Genomic DNA, 20759 nt, shown 5'->3' with positions numbered 1-20759 from the left:
TACAATCAGACTGAATTTTTTTTTAATTTTGTACCTTTTTTTTTTATTTTGTACCTGGAGAACACGTACGCTTCATGAAAGAACAGTAGATATGGAATTATCAAAACGATTTTAAGTACAATCAGAAATCCAATTATTGCTTCAAGAGATTGACTTCCTTTAATAATCTTTGTGTCACGGATGTAGTCGCAAATGACCATGCAAATGTTCCTGTAACTGGAGCTCAATTAGGACCCGAAGAAAACAGAATTTAAAAGAATACCTAAATGCCGAAACGAAATTTCGAAATGTTTCCTTCTCCAGATAGTAAACCGTAAATAAAATAAAACAAAACAAAAAGGGGCATACGAAACAAAGAAGAAAGCGTAGAAGATGGCGAAATAGTCGAGCACCCACCCGCCTCTGCTGTGGGAGGCAGACTAGTGCTAACGGTAGGTGCCAACCGGTAAAATAGGTAAGTACAAGCGCGCTCCCGGCCCGGCAATTGCCCGTACAAAACCAACGCTTGGCGGACACGTGGCGGAACCAACCAGCGGACACTATTTATTTTTTTTTTGTACAAATTTGTTGTGCTTTATCGACAGTTCCTTTTTCAGAGTCCCTGAAGAAAGCGGGGTACGCTTGTGTCCACTTAATAGCGGGAATCGAACCCATGACCTCCCGCAGCCGAGGCGGGCGCTCTACCACTAGCCACGGCTGCGGTTCATTTTTTTTTTTTTAATTTATTGTACGGCTGCGGTTCGTATACGGCACATAACAGACCGTTTTTTTTTTTTTTTTTGTTTTTTTTCTTGAACTGGTTATAAGATAGCCAGATCCCAGATATGCCAAACTCGTGCGAAGTCAGCACACCTTGTCTTTGAAAGTGGGAGGGTGGATGTATTTCGCCTGTCTGCTTTTCATACATCAAATTTACATACAATGACGTGCTCCCACTGAAGATTTACCAAAAAATAAAAGTCTGAAACAAACGTTTGCAGGTTTACTTACAGGATCTGTTCGCTACATATAAATGGAATTACTAGTGCGTTAATGCCTATTTCTCGGTTAATACGGTAAGCAAATGCAATTTACATGCGTACATAACTAGGTAAAAATTGTGTTCACCCAGCTGAAAGAAACATAAATATATTGTTACGGTGCAATCAGTCATGGCGCTGGCGACGCAGGTGATTGTAAACGAAGAAGACTTGTTCTTGTGTCCAAATACTGGTTAATACCCACTACGGGGGTTGGCCAAGAAACAGGCGATTTCAAATGTTTTTATTAGGATTATAACAAAAAATTAATTTGCATAGGAGAGCGTGGGTTAAATAAAAATAAATTTAGAAATGAAAAAAAAAATCTGTTAAGAATTTTGAGATAAAATAATTTAACATCAATAAGTGCAATAATATAAATAATTCACCATTTTAGAAATACACCAAGGCCATTTTTTTGTGTCTGTAGTAAAAATTGTAAATAAGGCAATTGTTTTGTCTCTGTAGTAAAGACGGCGAGAAAAGCATCCCTGTGGCTGAGTTCCAGTGAAGACGCGCCAGAAGAAAGAATGGTTGGGGAGGTTAGCGACATCCCAAGTTGGCGAAACGAAACTTGTAAACGCTTTCTTTGTCTTAAAAATCGGCGACACGAGAGAGAAAAAATTTTTTTTTTCCAGATTGAGGTACAATGAAAAAATAACATAGAGGGGACACAGCCTTGAAGGCTGAATACGGCACCTCAATTTTGTAAAGAAAACTTCAAATTGTCTTGAAGGACGCCAATTATTATTCCACGGGAAACAAAGATGATGAAAATCACGAGATGATGTTAGAGTGGATTTTGCGGAACTTGGGCAGGAATATCCCGCAACCGGTTTAGGCAACCATCTTGTTTATGTACCATTGCCCGGAGCTTGCATACTACCTGTAACTATAAGCATATACTGATAGACTACAGTGCAGTGACGTATTCTCCATTTTTTTGTGTGCTCTTGAGTGAGTGAGTGAAATATCTTTTATTAGAGGTCCGGCGAGGACACGAACTCGTCGCGCCCCCGGCTAGTCCCACGCCGGGACCGACAGGTCTAGCCCACCGGCCCGGTTGCGGGCACGCCGGACAGCCAGGATTTGCTTGTCTAGAGCGGGGCTACGCAGAAGCGAGTCCCACTCATCTTTGCTGAACTTGGGGTACCTCGACCCGCACTCCCAGAGCATGTGTGCTAGAGTGGAGGTCTGCCCGCAGGACGGGCAGGCGTCGTCGCGATATACGTCAGGGTTAACTTCGTGCAGAACGGCCAGACACGGACATGTGCCGGTCTGTAAATGTTCAAGCGAAACGGCTTGCGCCCTGTTCAATTTGGGGTGAGGGGGTGGAAAGACCCTTCTAGACATGTAGAAGAATTTTGTAACCTCGATGTGAGTAGCGGGAGCATCCCTGTGGCCGTAGGGGGGAGGGGTGTCGACTCTGCTTACAGAGGAAGCGCGGTCGGTGAGGTCGCGCGCAGCCTCGAGAGCAGACTCACTGAGGTTCGGGGGAGCACCCTCGACCGACCCTACGTGAGCGGGAGATCAGTGAATCGAATGATGCGTGAGAGCATCCAGATTGAAGACGCTAAGAAGACGAGCAGCTTGCTCGGCGATGCGACCCTTCTGAAAAGCCCTAACTGCCGTTTTGGAATCGCTATCGATCTCAGACCCACGACCGTCTAGCAGGGCGAGGGCGATGGCGGCTTGCTCGGCGACTTTGTGTGCTCTTGCGGAGAACTGGCCTCAGAGACAGACTTTAAGCAGTGCCGTATTCTCCATTTTTTTATGCTCTTCTTCAGCGTTTTTTTTTTTTTTACAACTCTTCTATTATACGTATTTTATTCCTCTTGCTCCCTTTCCCCATTACAGGGTAGCCAGCCGGTCTGAGAACTGGCTAACCTCCCTGTCTTTCAGTCAATTCCTCCTTCCTTTCACGTTCATGTTTGAGCATGATGCACTTCGAGCAGGTGCTTACGGTCACTGCCGTATAACAGGATTAAGCTTATCACAGAAATCGTTGCGAGTGCCCGAGTCTACTTCAGGGAAGCACTTTTTATTTACTGGCTGCTGTGCCGAGGTGATCGCATAGGACGAAATTTCACGCTAGCATGTGCCAATTTTATCAACGGTCAAAGCTAGGCTGGGTGGGCAGTTAAGGAGAGAGAGAGAGATAGGGGGGGAGGGGGCAAGAATATGATCAGCGATACTTTGAACAAACATTTACTCAAATATTTTATACATTCCGCCACGCAATTCATGGGCTTCTCTTATTGGGTTTAACGTCCCGAAGCTGCAAAGTGGGCTACGAGAGAGGCCGTGGAACAGGCTCCGAATAACTTTTGACCAACTCGGGTTCTTTATTGTGCATCAAAAATGTGACGCGTGATATTGATTTCATTCCACCCCCTTCGGAGTGCGGCCGTCGCTTTGCAGGGACACGAGCTTACGACCCCGAGGTCGTTCTCAGCAACCGAACGCCATCGTCACTGATCTACAAGTTGCGGATATTCATTATAACGTATACGTTATAATCACTGCAGTCTTCCGAATGGAAATAGACGGACTTGAGGTTGGGGGGGGGGGGGGGGGGGGGGGAGCGTCGCGCGTCGTCTTTTTGTGTCTTTTCTACGTCTGCAGCTTCAGCGCAGAACCGCCTTTTCTTTAAACGTTATCCTCTGAAGCGTCTAGCATTACTGCAATGCCATATTCACGCTGGCAGCAATGATGGCACAGCGTCACATTCACAGGATTGACAATTTTGGCGCTAAATTGCGCAAAAGCTAATTTATTTTTAAGTTGGAAACGATCGGTTCGCGCACGCACGCCACAGAGGCAACCTGCACTAGCAAAGCACGAAGAAAAACGTGATGCATGCATCGCTGTGCTGGATAAATATCTGCCGGTAATTTCAGTATAAAAAAACTGAAGCTTCTCAGTCGACATTCAATCGTTAATGCCTTAAGATCCCTAACGACAATTTTTCCCCCCCCCAGCGGCCGATGTTCAGTTATGGGACAGTCGCATACGGTGAAGATCAAGGACTCCCGAGCGATGACATCACGCGCGGCGCCTCTGTCGCTTCTGGGACTGTCCGGCCTATAAGGCAGCATGCAGCGTAAGCAGAGCAGGATTATGCTACTGCAGGGCCTATAAACAAAGTCGTTCATAGACATAAAAGGGCTGCATCAGCCCCCAAAAAGCAACGAAGCCTCGAAGGAGGGAATGATAAACTCAATTCATTATTTAATAAAAATACTTATTAAGTGGTTATACTTTTCCTTATTTGAGCCAGCAGTCATCCTTTCGTACAATAAAACGTTTCATTCATTCGCTTCATGCGGTAAACATGCATGCAATCGGCTAACCGCAGCACCAGATAACGGCCGCGTTTGCACAGGAGAAAGCACCGTGATCAGCAGGCCTCCCTTCGCCCGGCCGCGCAAATACGGTCTGACGTCGGCGTGCTGAGCTGCGGGGGCAGCGAATTCAACGGGCGCCCAGCTGGCGTCGGCAGCTGCAGTGCGGTTCAACGACACGTTCCTTCGCCGTGCACGCCTTTTGCGTCAACACCACCCAAGTGCTCCCGAGTTCGGCATCGCAGTTCCTGTATACGGCGGCATGCGACCTCGGTGAATACAGACGCGTCTAAAGCATATAGAGTTTCTAAATAAATCATAGCAGTATGAAACTCCAAAGTTTCAATAACACGCACAGAGCACGTGCGGGACGCGCAGACGCTGGAGCGGCAGCTCAGCAGTAGGGTCCGCGGAAGCTGGCACGTTTTCCATATGGAAACGTGCGCGGGAGCGCGTTTGCGTCGGCGTCCGTGGCGGAGAAAATCATCCCGAACCACCCCGGACCGCGCAGGCCCTCCGCGTGGTGCAAATTGTTAGTGAACAAAAATTGAATTTCTCACTGTGAAATCCGTCAGAAAAATGGTAAAGTAGGACTTAACCACAACCTACAGACATGGTGGCGTCGGATTGTAATTTCAATGTACGAGAAAACATAATTCTATTACGAGGAAACTCAAACACAAACCCCTTTTCCAGCATTTCTACCATATACCAACAGCGGCGCGCTCGGGTAGGTTACTTGCGAAAATCCTATCCAGATGGCGCTCGCATCCGGGCAATAGCAAACAATAAATAAAATAATAAAAAAGGTCCTATAGGGCCTTCACATTTTAATATCATCAGCAGCCTATATTTATGTCCGCATTTTTAATATAAGACGACTTACATTGTCCCTGGAAACACGTCTTCCCAGCAATGCATTTCTGTTTAAAAGTGAAGCCGACTTTAAGAGGATCGGTGTAAGCTTGGCCTTTGTAAGCTGGCTTTCCCACGTTCTATGTCGCAGTGAAGCCTACTCATAAAGAAAAAATGCGATGCGAACGGGGCTTGATAATGCTATCACGTTGCACTCTTAAAGGCGAAGCTCAAGCGTCCTCCCATTTTTTTTTCGCGCTCTTCCGCGAGGCGAGCTCCACACGGAGATGCGCGCTGCCCAACCACCACGCCATCGCCTCGTGGTCTATCGAGCGAGGCGCAAATCCTCGTGCGCTGGTCCCGAGCTGATGCCGCCTACATGACGGATGTACTCGCAAGGCGGTGCAAGTGGCTCTCTGGACAGTCAGGAGGTAACCGAGGAGAACATCGCAACGGCGACCCCAAGAAGCTGCATACCATTATACGCGACTATAGCTGCACTCCGCTGGCACGAGGTACTGCGTGTGCGTGGCTTTAGAAGAGGCACGCCCACTATACCTGGCACCAAAAAGTGAAACGTTCAGTGAATTACCTCGATAATTAAAATTGTCATTCACTTTAGCGGCACGTGTTGCAAATGCTAAAACGAAGCGAGGTAACAAAGAAGTCACATCCACTTGGCAGAAATTTCAAGACTGTACCATTAGTTTCTACCCGTCCCAAGGACGGTGCCACGAAGTACGTTGGCGTTCCGGTTCATAGTTTTTTTTAGCTCTCTTCACACAGTTTCAGAATAAACTAACTGGAACGCCAGTACCCTTTCTGGCAGATTTAGAGGACGAATCTATCGTGGTGTCAGTAAAAGATTTTGAAGTGGATATAACTCCGTTGTTATCCAGTGTGATTTCTGCAATTTCAACATGTGCCCTCGAGTGAATAATTAGAATGGTAATTGCTGAAACTTTTTTCCGTCAGTGAACCAAGCACTGCAGTTTTTGTGCAAGTAATATCTACCTCTTCCAAGTAATCTATGTGTAGATGCGGAATTGCGCTATCTGCCACAGATGATTTTAAAAAGTTATAAAAGAAAACACACACACTGGCGGAATGCTAGTGTGACTGTTCATGGCGATTTATATTTATCCTACCTGATATGTTTCCAATTAGGCATTGGGCTATCCCCTATGAAAAAGACATGCGATTCATTGATCGTTCTGTACACACTAACAACCAACCAGGGTGACGAAATGAATTATGAGTAACAGGTGGACAGCTTCCTGAAACGATAAACAAATGAGCGTTGCGCCGACCCCCTCTGTAACGCCCTAAAGGCCTTGAGGGTATACTAATAAACAAACAAACAAGCAAGCAAGCAAATAAATAAATAAATTAATAAACGGAATATTTCACCCAAAGAATATAAACAATGCTCCGTCAAGTATGCGTTAAAAATAACTTTTCACATTTCTTGCACATACTATTAGGGACATCTGTTGAACTTCGAAAGAAAAAGAAAAGAAAGCACACAGGAAACGCTGGCAGAAGAAGGACGCTGGTATCCTTTAGCTGGTTCTTCTTGCTTAGGGGGAGGGTTACACATCAAATGGATGCACCAGAAGACGCGACGGGAATTCGGCCATGCGAATATACACACAACATAGATCAAATTGCTAAGCATGAACAAAGCGCACAATATTATTTTGTGCCCATGGAAGTTGCATTTGAGGCCTCAAAGGCTTCCGGTACACGGCTCGTGACAAAAAAAGGGAGGGATAATGCGTGCCGGTTATAAAGATAGAATTACGAGCAAAGGGTGACATCCAAGCTGGTGGCTAATGACTAGGAAACAAAGCGTACCATGAGTCAGGCCACTATATAAAGATAATGTAAACAATGAAGATGGAGCACACGAAGAGAATACATAGAATATGAAAGAGGAGCGCGGGAAAAGAGGGAATAGAAAAAATAATATATATTATATCATAAATAAATACATATATTATAATATATATATATATATATATATATATATATATATATATATATATATATATCGAGAGAGAGAGAGAGAGAGACGGTTCTTTGAACACACGCGCGCACAGGTGTCACGTGGTCAAAAGCAAATTAAAAAAAAAAAAAACCTGAGAAAGCCTTGTGCGACAATGGACAGCGACGTCTGAGAATCTTGTCTATAGACAAAGGCTAGTCGTCCAATCAAACTAATGCGATGGAGAGCGATTGTCTCTGTATATGAAACTGAGAGAAGTCCCACAATATGTGGCCAATAGTGTCGACGTAACCGCAGACAGCGCACGCCGCGGCGCTGTCAGCCATTCCGACGAGGACGGGGTATAGGCCACTATAATTTTCTTTGCTCTACTATCCCGTGCACAGTAAATCGAGGCTCCTCGGATATCCAGTAATTATGGAAAGCCAGTGACTTGGTTCGAACTCGACGCTCACCGTCAGCTACCTCTAGTCGTAACCGCGTCAACTGAAGCCCCGTGAAAACAGTGGAAGGAACGTGACGTCGACACCACTCGGCAACGCCTTGACTATGACGTCCTTGACCATGCAGCCCGGGCTCCAGTATATATACCACGCTGCGCTCTTCAAGCTTCGTCAAGCTGCGCTCTTCACTCTTTCCTTGACTCAAATAGCTCCCAACAAAAGACTAAAACAACTCATTTGCCTTCTTTCAAGGTACACTAATCATCCCCACGTTTCACGAAAATATGACCGCAAGTTATGTTAGTCCAGTCCACCTCCAAACATTTCCCGACGCGGAGAATATATGCGGCGAAAGGCTACGAGACTCTCGGTCTTTCATTAAAGAAATTTCCCTTACGCCCTTCGGTACGTCATACATGTTTCTAAGCGAGACAGGAAGGCATAGAATTAATCTAACCTATAGTGCGGAATGTACCGCGTTGTTGTGTCTTTTCTTTCTGCCATGGTAGCTTTCGCACTTCCAGGGAGAGGCAACAAAGAAGCCTATACAAAGACGGCACGAAGCAAAGAGGAAAGACTCCTGCGAGAGAATTAGGGAGTCTTGAGCCAGAGGTCGGCCGACCTGTCAGTTTCTCTGAACCATGCGACTCCGTGCAACCTGCCGCAGGTACTGCACAGAGAATGCAAAGAACAGGGAGACGCTTGGCAGGAACTATATATTGGAAAGGCGCTGTTGCATGCTGCAAGTGCCTATGTGCTCTTGTAACTAAGACAGTTACGCGTCGTGGTTAATGGTAACGTATCTACGCGTCATTCTTCTGAAAGCGCTCACAACCTGCGAGATCCTCCATCGGAGATACAATTACATGAGCACACACGTGAGATGTTGACATGAGAACTACCGTTGATCTGATATTGTCGAGGGCGACAGCGCGCTCAGTGGATCTCCAGGCAGGTATACACACAAGGAACAGCTGAAGGGAGTTGAATGCCGCTAACGCCTCTCGAGACTCCATTCGTTGGAGCCGAATCCTGCTCAAGGTCATTGACTAGACTTGTAAAATTACGCCAAAGAGTGCGTGCGGCGTTTTGGCATAACTTCGCTCTAAAAAAAAAAAAAATGTAAGAGGGATGCGCATAGCTTATTTCGTTAAGCAGGCCCATTCATTGTAAATTCATAGCGGCGCTCACGATACAGCTGTAAGAAAGCTGACCCGGCCATGTCGTCCCTTTCGTTATAAAGGTCATTTCGCACTAAAGGCGTTCGTTGTAACGGCGCTCGAATGCAATTCATACTGACTAAGTGGTGGGTATCAGTTTATATATGCAGGATAATCATTATTTACTTAAGTGGGCATTTTGACATCAACAAATTAAAGTCAGTCAGTACTCAAAGATCATGTATCAATTGGCTAGAAACTATGTGCCTCGAACTACTTTCGAATAATTTAAGTTTTGCAGCGAAATGCAACCATTGCTGTTCTAGTTAATAAGGCTCCCACACTGTGCCGAAATTCAGTACAATTATACTGCATATTACGGATCATTTTGAGTCCGCATTTGTCAAAACTGGTGCTAGGCAGAGCTGCTAGCAAAATGTTATGTTCCGAGTGCCCGCTGACTCCAACTCTGCAAATACAACAGGCCCCTAAAGTCATTCATAAGTTAATTAGTGAAATTTTCGATTATCGTGCAAATTCCTATGCCCACAACTAATATAAACCTCGGTAAGTAGAAACTACCATTTTGGCTCGAATCCACTATCTACTTTCAATCATAAACAACCGTCGCAGAAACACACGGTGTTTAAAAGGATATGGCTGGAGGCACGCTGGTACGTTGCTCTCTGTCTGTTCTCTCATAGAAAAAACCTCCCTCAACGTCGATGCTCTTTTATGAGGGTCACAGCAAAAAGACCCTACCCAAAAGAGCGGGCACATGTGGGCTTACACCTCGCCGAAGTAGGCTAGGCCAACACCACCTAGATAGCACAAGGCCTGTTCACTCCGATTCATGACGTCATGCCACCTGGCACGACCGCCATAGAACCTAATGGGGATGCTCCCGAGTAAGCAGCGGTGATTTCAACGTCATCGCTTTCGTCACACCAGGCTTGGCAATGGAAATTTCGGGCCAGGTAGCATGACGTCATGGATCGGAGTGAGCTGGCCTTGTACTATCTAGGTGGTGTTGGCTAGGCGCCCCTGGTCCCCCGCGTACGCTGGCCGGCCCACCTAACTACAGACGGGCATCGAAATGCACACAAGGTCAACCTTATCATCAACAAAAGATAAGTCACTGCGGAGCATTCCACACGAAAGAACTATGGCGAAACAGGCCTACAACACAAGGAACCGGGTTCTGTCGGCAATCTCACAAGAGCTGGCCACATTTGCAAAGGGCCTTTCGTTTCCTCCACGGCGTGCTTATAATAACTCATTTATACTGTTCGAACTTTGGCAGGCGACGCGTGTTCAAGTCGACGACAGATAACAAACGGTCGCCAGTCACGTATGGGATTTAAGTCACGGCGCGCGTTCAGGAGGAGCAGCCTGGTATCATTACAATTCGCAGCGCCTTTATCATCACGAGGCGGTCGGTGCGATTTTGTCAGCACATTACCTTGCATGGTCAGCAAACCCCCTCCCCCCTCTTCTTATCCCCCCGCCTTTTTCTTTTTTTTAATTTATTAATAGCTCCCTATCTAATCTGCAGAACAAACAGCCCTTAACTGCTTGTAAAGTTTAGCAATCGGTGTCAAGGGACCCAGGCACATGTGAAGTGGGGAAACAGCCCATGACAATAAATATGAGCACGGCGATTAACAAGGGCGACTAGCCGACGCTGCAGCCACGTCGCTCATGCTTGCCGATAAGCACGGCAAAGGTTCTAGAGATAAGTGAAGCGTCCAGCTGTCTGCTTCTTTCTCCTCGACGGTTAGAATATTTGTTCTTGGAACGTGTCTGCGAGCAACGGGTCATTAGGCACGCAGGAAAAGGGCAGTATAATCTCCAGCGATAAGGGGACGCCTGGTTACAAGAAGTAAAAAAATAATAAGCGGTATCCCTTAACAAATCGGTCAATTCCATAGCAGATAAGCAAGTAGTTGGAGCACAGACACAACTGTATGTTACGGCTAAAATAAGGGAATATCAGAGTTTTCACCACAAAAGTTTGCACCACGTGAAGTGCATAGAAGCACGACCAACAGTGTGAACTCTTTCGTCACTTGTAGGGATGAGTGACTGGTATCTCTCCCCGTTATCGAGGACGCGCGTTCGCTACCACCGCAACGCTAAAGAGCATCTGCCGTTCAGCGTGAATCGTCAGACCGCCTGCACTATACCGTGCTCGGTGAAGCAAACAGCGGGATTGAGCGAACGCACTTCCCCGTTCTTATAGAGCTGACGCGCGTTCCAACCTACTTGCATCACTCAGAAGCGGCGGCTTCTGCCACAGCGGATATCAGTTGTCAGAGCACGTACGCACGAGTCAGTACTGCTGTGCGCGTTAAATGAAGCGGAAAACGAAGAGAACGAGACGCGTCAAGCTGCGCGTTCCCACCAGCGGTTGAGAGCGACGACTCGGTCTGCGAAAGTGGCAGCTCTGTCGAGCGTTCTTTTCTCGACGCTTCGTCACTGCGCCGCGGCCGCGCAAAATGATGTCACTGGGGTACAACAGCAGCGAAGACAATAACACCCCTGCTGCGGCAAAAAAAGCAGTTTTGTTGCCGCAGCAGCAATCCGCTGGTGGGAATGCGCGTCGAAGCACGCTGCTCGACGGCACCGTGCCTCGCGCGCCGCCGGTGATCCCCCGGACACGTCAACGCTCCTGCGTGACGCAAGCTGCCAAGGCCGCCTCGTTATCACGTAGACGACGACGACGACGTGGTGGCGTGATGCCGTCCCGACAAACATCGCTCCCGTTTCTGGCAGGAGGAGCTACGCACTCTCTCCTCACGCGAGAGGAGCGAAAAGGCGCCGATTAACAGCGGTCGTTGTACACGCACTGCTCGCAGCTGCAATCACCGCTTAACGGACGCTCTTGGGAATGAGCAAGGGCACGATGTGTGAGAGGGTGGTGGTAAAAAATATAAAAAATAGCCCAGAGGGGGGGGGGGGGGGTAAAAATTCACATCGGGAGACGCAGTCGCACACAATATGGAGAAGAAAGCCCTCTCCGAGCCCGTGGTGTCATCAACCCCACCAGGTGCAGCATCACTTACGTCGTCGTGCTCGTTGAAGGCGTGAAACGCTTTGCATTCCGTGGTCCGCATCGTGTGCCAAACGGGCAAAACCACCGCGACGACACGCGGGACGGCCTTATATACGACGCCCTCGCAGCTTCCGGCGCCGTGCGCGGCCAATGGCTGCGCGGGGGGGCGAACCTCCTCGAGAGCGACTCCCTCGCCAGGGCCTCCCGCCGCCGTTGCGTCGGGACGCCCGTTCCTCAATCGCGTGGTCGCTCGCGTCGCGCGCACAGCAGCCTCTTTCGCCATCGAGCAGCCAGGAGGCCGCGTCATTCTAGGCTCGCGCAGCTGCACAACTCTATACGCAGAACCACGTGTGCAGAGCGATAAGAGCATTCCTCACGTACCGTTGACACTGTTAATACAGTATATAGAAAAAAAAAAAATAGCAACTTCAAAATAAGCTGGAAGGTGGCATTGGACTATATGTATACGGTTCCTACACGTAAGGCTGCTTTCATGCGCGTATTTTAGTATTCGCATCTTGTTCTGCATGTGAGAATTTTACCTTATCAAACGAAGTAGTTATCGGAAGGGACTAAAAACATAAAAAAATACTGCATTTGCCTTAAATTGGCTCTCGGATTTATAGCGAACTAGGTCGTGCAATTTTCATCACTTGAAACGCGCTACTTTTGGTGTCATATTTAGGAGCATGTAACTAGAATTCTTCGATCACTTGCTCGAGGCAAACACTAAAAACCTCGACTGTCTATTAAAGGGCGGGTTTTCGAATAGCGCTGGAAATTAACAGCGACGCCAAGCCGAAATTATTGTCTTTATAATTGCTCACTGAATTCAGATGCCCGCACTGATCGCACGTAGTATTGACTTACGATCTATTCTTAGCGTTCTTTTCAATGATATTGATTCATAATATACTGATCATCCCCGAGAAAAATTCTCCAAAGGCAAGTTCTTCCACCGCGTATCGAAGTCCCACGTCAAGCACGGGAACACGAGAAGTCTCATTTTTACACTCGACTACTATGCCAAGATTTTTTTTTTTTTTTTTTTTTTTTTATAGTTCTGACATCGTTCTTATTGCCATGTGTTGTTGATGAAACCACAAGCTCTACAAACCCCAGCCTGCATGATTGAAGGAGTCCGAGGGCAAAATATTTACCTCCCCTAATACTCACTTTTCTTTTTCTTTTTTTTTTTAATTCAAAAGTTTCTCCACTTATTCTTGGAAGTATATTTTTCTGGAATTGATTAAAATATTTTAACATGTAATCTTACGCAGGAAAACGTACATGTTTCCATTCTCAATATCCAGTGAAACGAGATAAGCGAGCGATTATAGAGCGTCCATTTTCATCTGTTCAGAAAACCGCGAACGTTTTTGGTCGTCGATACGGCGCGAGGGCAGACTCATCTCGTTTAGTATGCGCGGGAAGCCAGCTGAGATGAAGAGAAACAAATTGCTGCACAATTGGCACCGCATTCCCCCTGCATCTCCCCAATGATATTTGCATGAACAACGATCGCACGTACGCGCGCCGCTTTCGCAAAGCTATTGCTGCCTGCAACAGGTGTGCGCTCAATAGGTATGCATGGAGGAATATGCGTCCAAAGGGTTAAGACAGCCGCGCGTCACAGACATGCGATGGACACCTGTACACTTCTCGATGCCGGTTAAATAATAAATGTGGTGCACTGTGAAAACCAATACAAAAATATGGGATATGAAAGAAAACGACACCACACCATCACTGTGATACCTTGCTTGGGGGGTGTCGCATCCTTCGTTTGTTTCGTCTTTTTGAGTTGTTTTTCACAATGGCACAACACTATCCCTAAGCTTAGCGCTGCTAAAGAAAGAAACAAGGAAAGAAAGATTTATGAAGCTTTTGCACTCAAAAGCAAAGCTCGGGCTACGAAAGTACGTAATTTGTCACCGCCAGCGCTCATGCGAAGCGGCTTGATGGCGTTGAGAACGAAAGGTGTGAAAAGTAATGATTGGTGATTGATAAACTTCTTAATATATGTAGTACGTGCTTGAGTTATGAAGCCCACATTAAGCTTAGGTCAGGTGCAAACCCCAATCGCCCCCCCCCCCCACCTCTCTCTCTCTCTCTACCCCCCCCCCCCCCCACACACACACACAAACACACACACAACAAACTGACAAGTCCGTCCGTTGTCGAGGGGAACTTTGGTCCACGAGGAAAAAATAGTGTCACTTAACACTCTTCGATGCTTCGTCATGAACTTTCTATAGGACTGTCCGAGACGCTGCATACGCAAAGCTCCAAAGCACCGCCTCGGGCAGTCCTATAGGAATTCCGGGACGACAAATCGAAGAGCCCCACTGTCCCAGTAGAACCTTCACTCGCATGTGGCATACAGCTGAGTCACGTCCACAGCAGATGGTTGCTTTTACAAGGCAGTACCGTTACAGAGGGGACGAGCGTCGGCGTGCCTCGTACAACAAAGAAGGAGTGAACGCTGAGTTTGTGCGAAGCAGAAGTGTAGCCTCAGCTCGCCACAATCCTTTTAGTATCATTGTGACGGAACCGGATCCGCGTACCTTGCGAGCCCGATTACGCAGCATCGCGCCATAGGAATGTAGCAATGAGGTAGATGAGGTGATACGTGAGACTTGCCCGTTGGCAAGATCTCGAGGCTTGACCCAAGGTACGGAGAGTTATGTCAGACGAATGAAGAATAGAAATGATGTCAGGATCGCACGTTGCCCGGCCACATCATACGTTCTCGGCTACATGTACTATAAATGGAGTGCTCGTTCGTAGGTGAGGCAACGAAGCCTTGCAATGCTGTATAGTAGGTCTGCGTAAGTTGCCTACGCAGACCTATATTATAGGTACATCATCAGAACAACGAGCCTTCCGCCAACCTTCCAGCTCTTGTGCAATACACATACTTGGCGAGCCAATATGGTATATGTAACAATAAAAGTTCTTTGTCGTTGTTAGCAAGATAACACGTGTACAGTGCGTTCACCTTACGGCTCTATCGCTTTCTTTATATTGCTCTTGTACGTACGCCTTCTTCTACGCTAAACAAACGGCGACAATAAGCGTTCTCTGCGATTACAATTACTTTTTAACCGTCACTGTCGACGAGAAGACTACTAAGCGTATAGATACTCTACGATTTGAAACCGCGTCTCAGTCTAAAAAACTCCTCACAAGCACATTTCTATATCTTCGAACGAAGAGCAACAAGCTAAACGATATTATTAAAGCCTGTAACTGTAGCTCTAACAGAACCTGTAAGGTCGTTGTGAAAGCTCGTCTTGGCTAACGTCATTTATGCATTCCTTTAGTTCATTTAAAATGCACGTTCACGCGTGTCTTCTCGAGTTGTAGAGGTGCGTGTTCGCTCGTCGCTTTCTGCACTTGTGGATGTGTTGCCTTTTGATGGCGTGCTGCTTGGGGAGCGCCAGCGAAGTGTGCTTTGGGGGAACGGTGACGAGGCGAGTTCCGGCGGAGAGAGCTGCAGAAGACACGCGCAGTCTCGCACTGTTTTTTCGGCGACCCGTATCTGTGCATAGAACAGCGAGCGGCAAACGGACACGAAGGAAGGGGGGAGTTGGGCGTGCGAATGCGCGACTGAGCAGTAGAGCTGTCACAGACTTGAGAGACAACGGACTGCCCCGCCACTCATATATAGCCACTCTCATATATTTGTGTTCGCTTTCCCGGAATTAATAATCGCAGTGTAAGCAAGTTTTACCGTTAAGTTCAGTTTGGTTATTATCATCGACGATAGTTGATTTCCTTGATGCGGAAGTTCGAGAACAGTGCAGGTACTCAAGAGCAGCCGACAACTAAACATCCAAAAAAAGGAGATCACCTAGGGGAATAACTTGCTCCAACCACGTCATGCAGTTCTGTCATTGCATAGAAAACTTGGTTAATTGGCAAATATCATCTCGCGAAACAATAATTCCACGCCACGAGCGTACCCATAGTATAGAAAGTTGAAATGCAAACTTCATCAAGAATAGAAGCAACGGAACGACTTCTAGCACCCGCCGCGGTGGCTCTGCGATAGTACTATGGTTTACTGCGGCCGAGCACGCGGTTGCGGGCTCGATTCCCGACCGTGGCGGCTACACTCTGAAGGAGATGGTACGCAAAATCGTTCGAGTACTTGTATTTAAATTCACGTTAAGCATCACAGGCAATAAAAACTAATCCTGAGCCCTCTTATAGCCCACTGTGCTCCGAGGTAACAGCGCGTCCGTTAATTGTCCAACGAAAAAGCAGCGTCCCAGCGTGGGTCAGACTGTGAGGCACGCAGCACATTCTGGAGCAAGTAACTACTTTCTGACAAAACAGAAAAAAAAAAAAATGAAAAAAATAAGAAAGCCTTATGCTTAGGTCACATTTGTACCCATGCACTGAGAACGACAGTGAGGCCTTGCCAACATGACCGTATGTCGCTGCAGTGCATGGAAACGCGCGCTATGCTAAAAAAAAAAAAAAAAAAATGCAGTTTAACATAACATCTCAGACTGCCCAATGGGTTAGAGGGCCGACACAGTGGAGGGCTTCGGATTAATTTCAACCACCTGGAGTTCTTTAACGTGCACCTAAAGCTAATACACGAGCGTCTTAGCATTCCGCCCCCATCGAAATGCGGCCGCCGCGGCCAGGATTTGATCCCGCGACCTCATGCTTCGCTGCACTACACCGTAGCCGCTAAGCCACTGCGGTCACGTTGTTGTTGTTGTTCCTCTGCACAAGGTGGCACATACCCACCGTGGGGGATCGGCCAAGAATTGGGCGGTTTGGACAACATGGGTAGTTCACTGACATAAGCAGCCTTGCATGCATTGAACGCAACCACGTTAGAACCCGGGGGGCCACAAGCATGACACTCGCGCAGGTTGTTTATTCTTTCGCAGCCGACGGTCGTTTGTGCTCTTAGAACAGCGCTGCTCTTCGAGACGGGCACCGTTGCGGATGGCGCACTTCCACTGCGGTGCCCAAGATATATGGACACTTTACGAGCAAGCGTATGTAACGAGGGGCTAAGCAGCCGCCTGACCGCGCGCATGTCGCTCAGCGACATATAGGCGCGTTCTAGTGGGCTAACACAAACACAGACACTCCGGGCGGTGGCGGCATTCTCGTTGCGGGGTGGGTAATACACAGTTTACACCGTCGAGCATGCGTATGTAACGGGAGACCTGGCGGGTACGAACGTCGCGCGCGAGTACGATTCTGCAGCATGTCCGGGGTTAGTGGCTCGCGGGGCGATTTATGTGTTCGCGGGGCATGCTATTGCACCGGGCCAGCTGCAGCGAGGTGTAGCTTCGAGCAAGAGGGCCATGTGGCATTCGTTTAAGTGATGCGGGTCGGTGTGTTCCAAAAACCGGACTAAAAAAGGGGGCCGGTCACAGTGTGGATTGTTGATGGTTCCGCCTATATAATTTGAAAAGAACTGATTGGTAGAATGTAAACGAGGATACCTAAAACAAAAATTAGAGGACACTTAAGCACTAAGAGTTTTGAATGCAAAAGCATTAGTGTGCAATTGAACGCTGCTGAGCGGTCCTTCGAGTTATGAACTCCTCGCAGGCAAGCAAGCGCGTTGAGACGCTTGGTCAGTGTCTCCTAGATAGCACAAGGCGGGTGCACTTCGATCCGTGACGTCATGCTACCTTGTCCGACTGCCATAGAATCTAATGGGGTCACTCCGGAGTAAGCCGCAGTGATTTTGACGTCACCCCTTTCGTCACGCTCGGGCATGGCAATAGAAATTGCGGTCCAAGTGGCATGACGCCATCATGCAGAGTGCACAGGCCTGCTATCTAAGAGTCGCTGGTTTAGCCCAGTGGGCAAGACACTCGGCTTCTGAGCCTGGGGTCATAGGTTCCCCACTCACTACGGCCAACGTTTTTACTTTCGAATTTATTGTTTTTTATACATTAATTTCTTTATAGTGATTGCCTAGGCGAAGTTGGAACGCAGGCGAGAGCGCGTGCCGTGGACAAGGAACGCGTGGACAAGGAACGCGCGGATAACACAGGCTTCCGAGAGCGAGGGCGACGTAAAGTCCCTAGATTTCCTGCTCTCTAGGGACTTTAACGTGGAGCGGCGACGCCTTCACGCGACACCTGGCGCGCAGGAGCAGGTAGGTGGGTGGGTAAACTTTATTGATTCACGAGATAATCATGTGAGGGGGGGGGGGGGGGGAGAGAAAATGAAGCAGGACGACGATGGGCCCTCGGGCCGCTCTAGATGGCCGGGCACATTTGTGCTTCGGCGACCCCTCTGGCCCAGCCCACTGTCCGAAGCTGTAACTCCGGTTGCAAGCTGCGCAGAGCAGCCTCCCATCGCTCCTGGTGTTCTGACCCTCGCCACAGGGGCTTGGGCTTGTTCGGGCAATTTAGAAAGATGTGGTCAAAGTCGGCTCTGGTGCTAGGCGAGTGGCAGTGAGGGGAGGTTTCCCCGTGTGTAATAATGGACAGAAGGAAAGGGGTCGTAACTGTGGCCGTTTGAAGTCTGCGCCACAAAGCCTGGTCACTTCTGGGAAGAGATTTATGCGGCGGGGAGTAGATTAGGCGGGAATTTCTGTAAAACAGGGTGAGGTCATGGTAGCTGAGGCGTTTTCTTTCGCCCGCTCTGCTCCGTCGAGGCACGCACGTGACGTGAAGTCGCAGCCAATGGGGATTTAGGTGCCGCTTCGCTGCTTCACACGCCGGCTTTCTCGCTCAATGGGTCATTTGATGCTCTCGCATCAATAAGGGCACCACCCCAATTCGCAAGGGTACTTAAATGAGTGTGTAGACATGATAAGGGGGAAAGCCAGCGAGCCGATAATCGGCCGCCGCTAGTCGATGTATCCTACTTTGTCCTAATTAAACCGATGTATTTCTAAATTGGCCTCCTTGAGTGCAAAGTGTCGCCGTACGGCGACGAAGACTCTTTGAAGAATCGTCTGCCTGGGAGAAGAAACTTAACTTGGGTGAAAGATGCTTAAAAAAAAAAATACTGGGGAAAGACGTATTTTGCTCGGTGTTCACAGTGAAACAGTCGTCATGCTAGAATGAATAAAAAAATAGATAAATAATTATCACAAATTTAGTGTTTTAAGAAGGCGTCTTAAAATTGGTCTCAAGAATATACAGTCGCACATTACGCAGATTTTTTTTTTTTTAATTAAGTCAATCGCAACTGCAAGATAAAGTCACCGACATTGCTACAGAAAAATAGCGGTGCGAGCAATGACGCAGTTCGAGCCATATTTTATTTTTTATTAAGACCACGTACCGTTCAAGAGCAAGAAAGCAACCTGCCAACTCTGTGCATTCTGTTGGGGAAAGTTCTTCTACGTCCCCGAGCGAATGCGTACCCGGCTAGCCCTCCGCATTCCATTAAGGACCATTTCCCCATCTCCAAAAAGATGCGACGGACGTCGCTGCTCACCCAGTACAGGCAATGAGAACACTCGGTAAGGAAAAACGACATACGGCTTGCCTTACGCTCACTGCACGATCAAAATAGCAGCTTTCGTTTCTTCTTTTTTTCTTCTTCTTCCGTCTATATATATTTTTTTCTTTTCTTTTTTCTCTCTCTTTTTAAACCCTCCCCTTTTGCCCTTCTCTGATCATTTCCTGACATCTCTGAGATTCCTACAGGTTGACAACGAAGTGGCTTAACAAATCGTCGTCGTTTAAATGGGAAGGGCGAGCGGCCTATACGCGCGCAGAATGCAGCACACCTGCAGGTCGAAGCGAGTAAAGTAAGAGCACGTACGTTAATGCGGCTCAACCACCGTAAAGCGCGCTTGCTCTGAATACTGGTGCGTGCGCGGCGCTGTCGAGAAGCCGCCCTGTTCGCAGAGGGCGCAACGCCGACCGAGTGCAGCGAGACCGAGTCAGTGGGAGCCTCGAGGGAGGACTGCTGTCTCGGCCAGACCGGCTATCGCCCACTTTGCTATCCAACACTCCAGTGCAGGGCAAGAGCAGCACTCGCAGGAGACCTCGACGGTATAGGCGTGGAGGCCACCGGACAAGAAACGAAACGAAAAAAAAAATAATAAAATAAACAAGAGAACGCTAGAATGCCTGCACATTCGTCGGAGATACGCAACCCGACTGAAGAAGTGAACGCACGCTGCGGAGGGATTTTTTTTTTTTTTTTTTTTCTGGTTTGCGTTACGCGACCGCAATTCAGCTTTCTTCAATTAAGTTCCTCTTTCACGAAATACCTGACTGTGGATCGAGCGGGCGACCTTCAGAGGCGAAGCGCGGCAGAAGCAGGGGTCGCGTGGAGGAGCGACATACACCTCAAACAAGCGGCCCGCAAAGCTATTGCAAGTGCGGCCAGCGTGGCCGAGTATTGTGAAGTACACAGTTGGCGAGCCGGTACACACAGCGTCGCATGAAGATATCGCGCCTTGCTGGCGACGAAAAGACAGAGGGCTTCCTGCTGTCTGTGTCAATTTTCACACTATACATTTATTCGTGGCCCCTTTTCGATATTTACAGGGCTATACTTTCTAAGCTGCCCTCGCCGTTAGCAACTTATCCCCTCAAACGGAAATAAAACGACCAGTAGGGAGTTGCACTATGTCTGTGCGGCCAAACAACAAGAGAGCGGTTCACAGGAGGCTGGAAGCTTCAAGTGATTAACTGTAGCATATAGAACCAGGAATGTCTCTGAAGTTTCGATAAGGGGACTTGCCCCCTTACTCACCGGAAAGGGTAACTAGCCGCACGTGTGACACTGTCGACATCGTGACCGCACGTGTCGCGTGCATGTACGGCTGTTCTTTCGCCGGTCGGGGTTCAGACGCGGGGCCGGGTGACAAACTCTCTCGAGGTCGAAGTCACTCCACAAGCGAACGATGGGCAACTCT

At 48.1% G+C, this 20759-nt stretch overlaps 1 protein-coding gene across 4 annotated transcripts in view; it reads right to left on the bottom strand.

Moving 5' to 3' along the window:
• The window catches only part of LOC119458720 (cytosolic purine 5'-nucleotidase), an 87998-nt gene that overhangs the window by 21933 nt on the left and 45306 nt on the right, over positions 1–20759 (bottom strand). Inside the window, exon 1 of one of the 4 annotated variants that reach the window (XM_037720579.2) lies at positions 11895–12035. The exons of the other annotated variants lie outside the window; for them this stretch is intronic. Within the exon in view, the coding sequence (XP_037576507.1) occupies positions 11895–11945 (51 nt within the window). The 5' untranslated portion in view covers positions 11946–12035. Of the gene's footprint in view, positions 1–11894; positions 12036–20759 lie in introns of those variants that run through there. 4 annotated transcript variants of the gene reach the window in all.

Source organism: Dermacentor silvarum, chromosome 1, assembly GCF_013339745.2.
Source record: "Dermacentor silvarum isolate Dsil-2018 chromosome 1, BIME_Dsil_1.4, whole genome shotgun sequence".
NCBI lineage: Eukaryota > Metazoa > Arthropoda > Arachnida > Ixodida > Ixodidae > Dermacentor > Dermacentor silvarum.
Note: the sequence above shows the minus strand (reverse complement) of the source record. Positions and strands in the feature narration are given on the sequence as shown.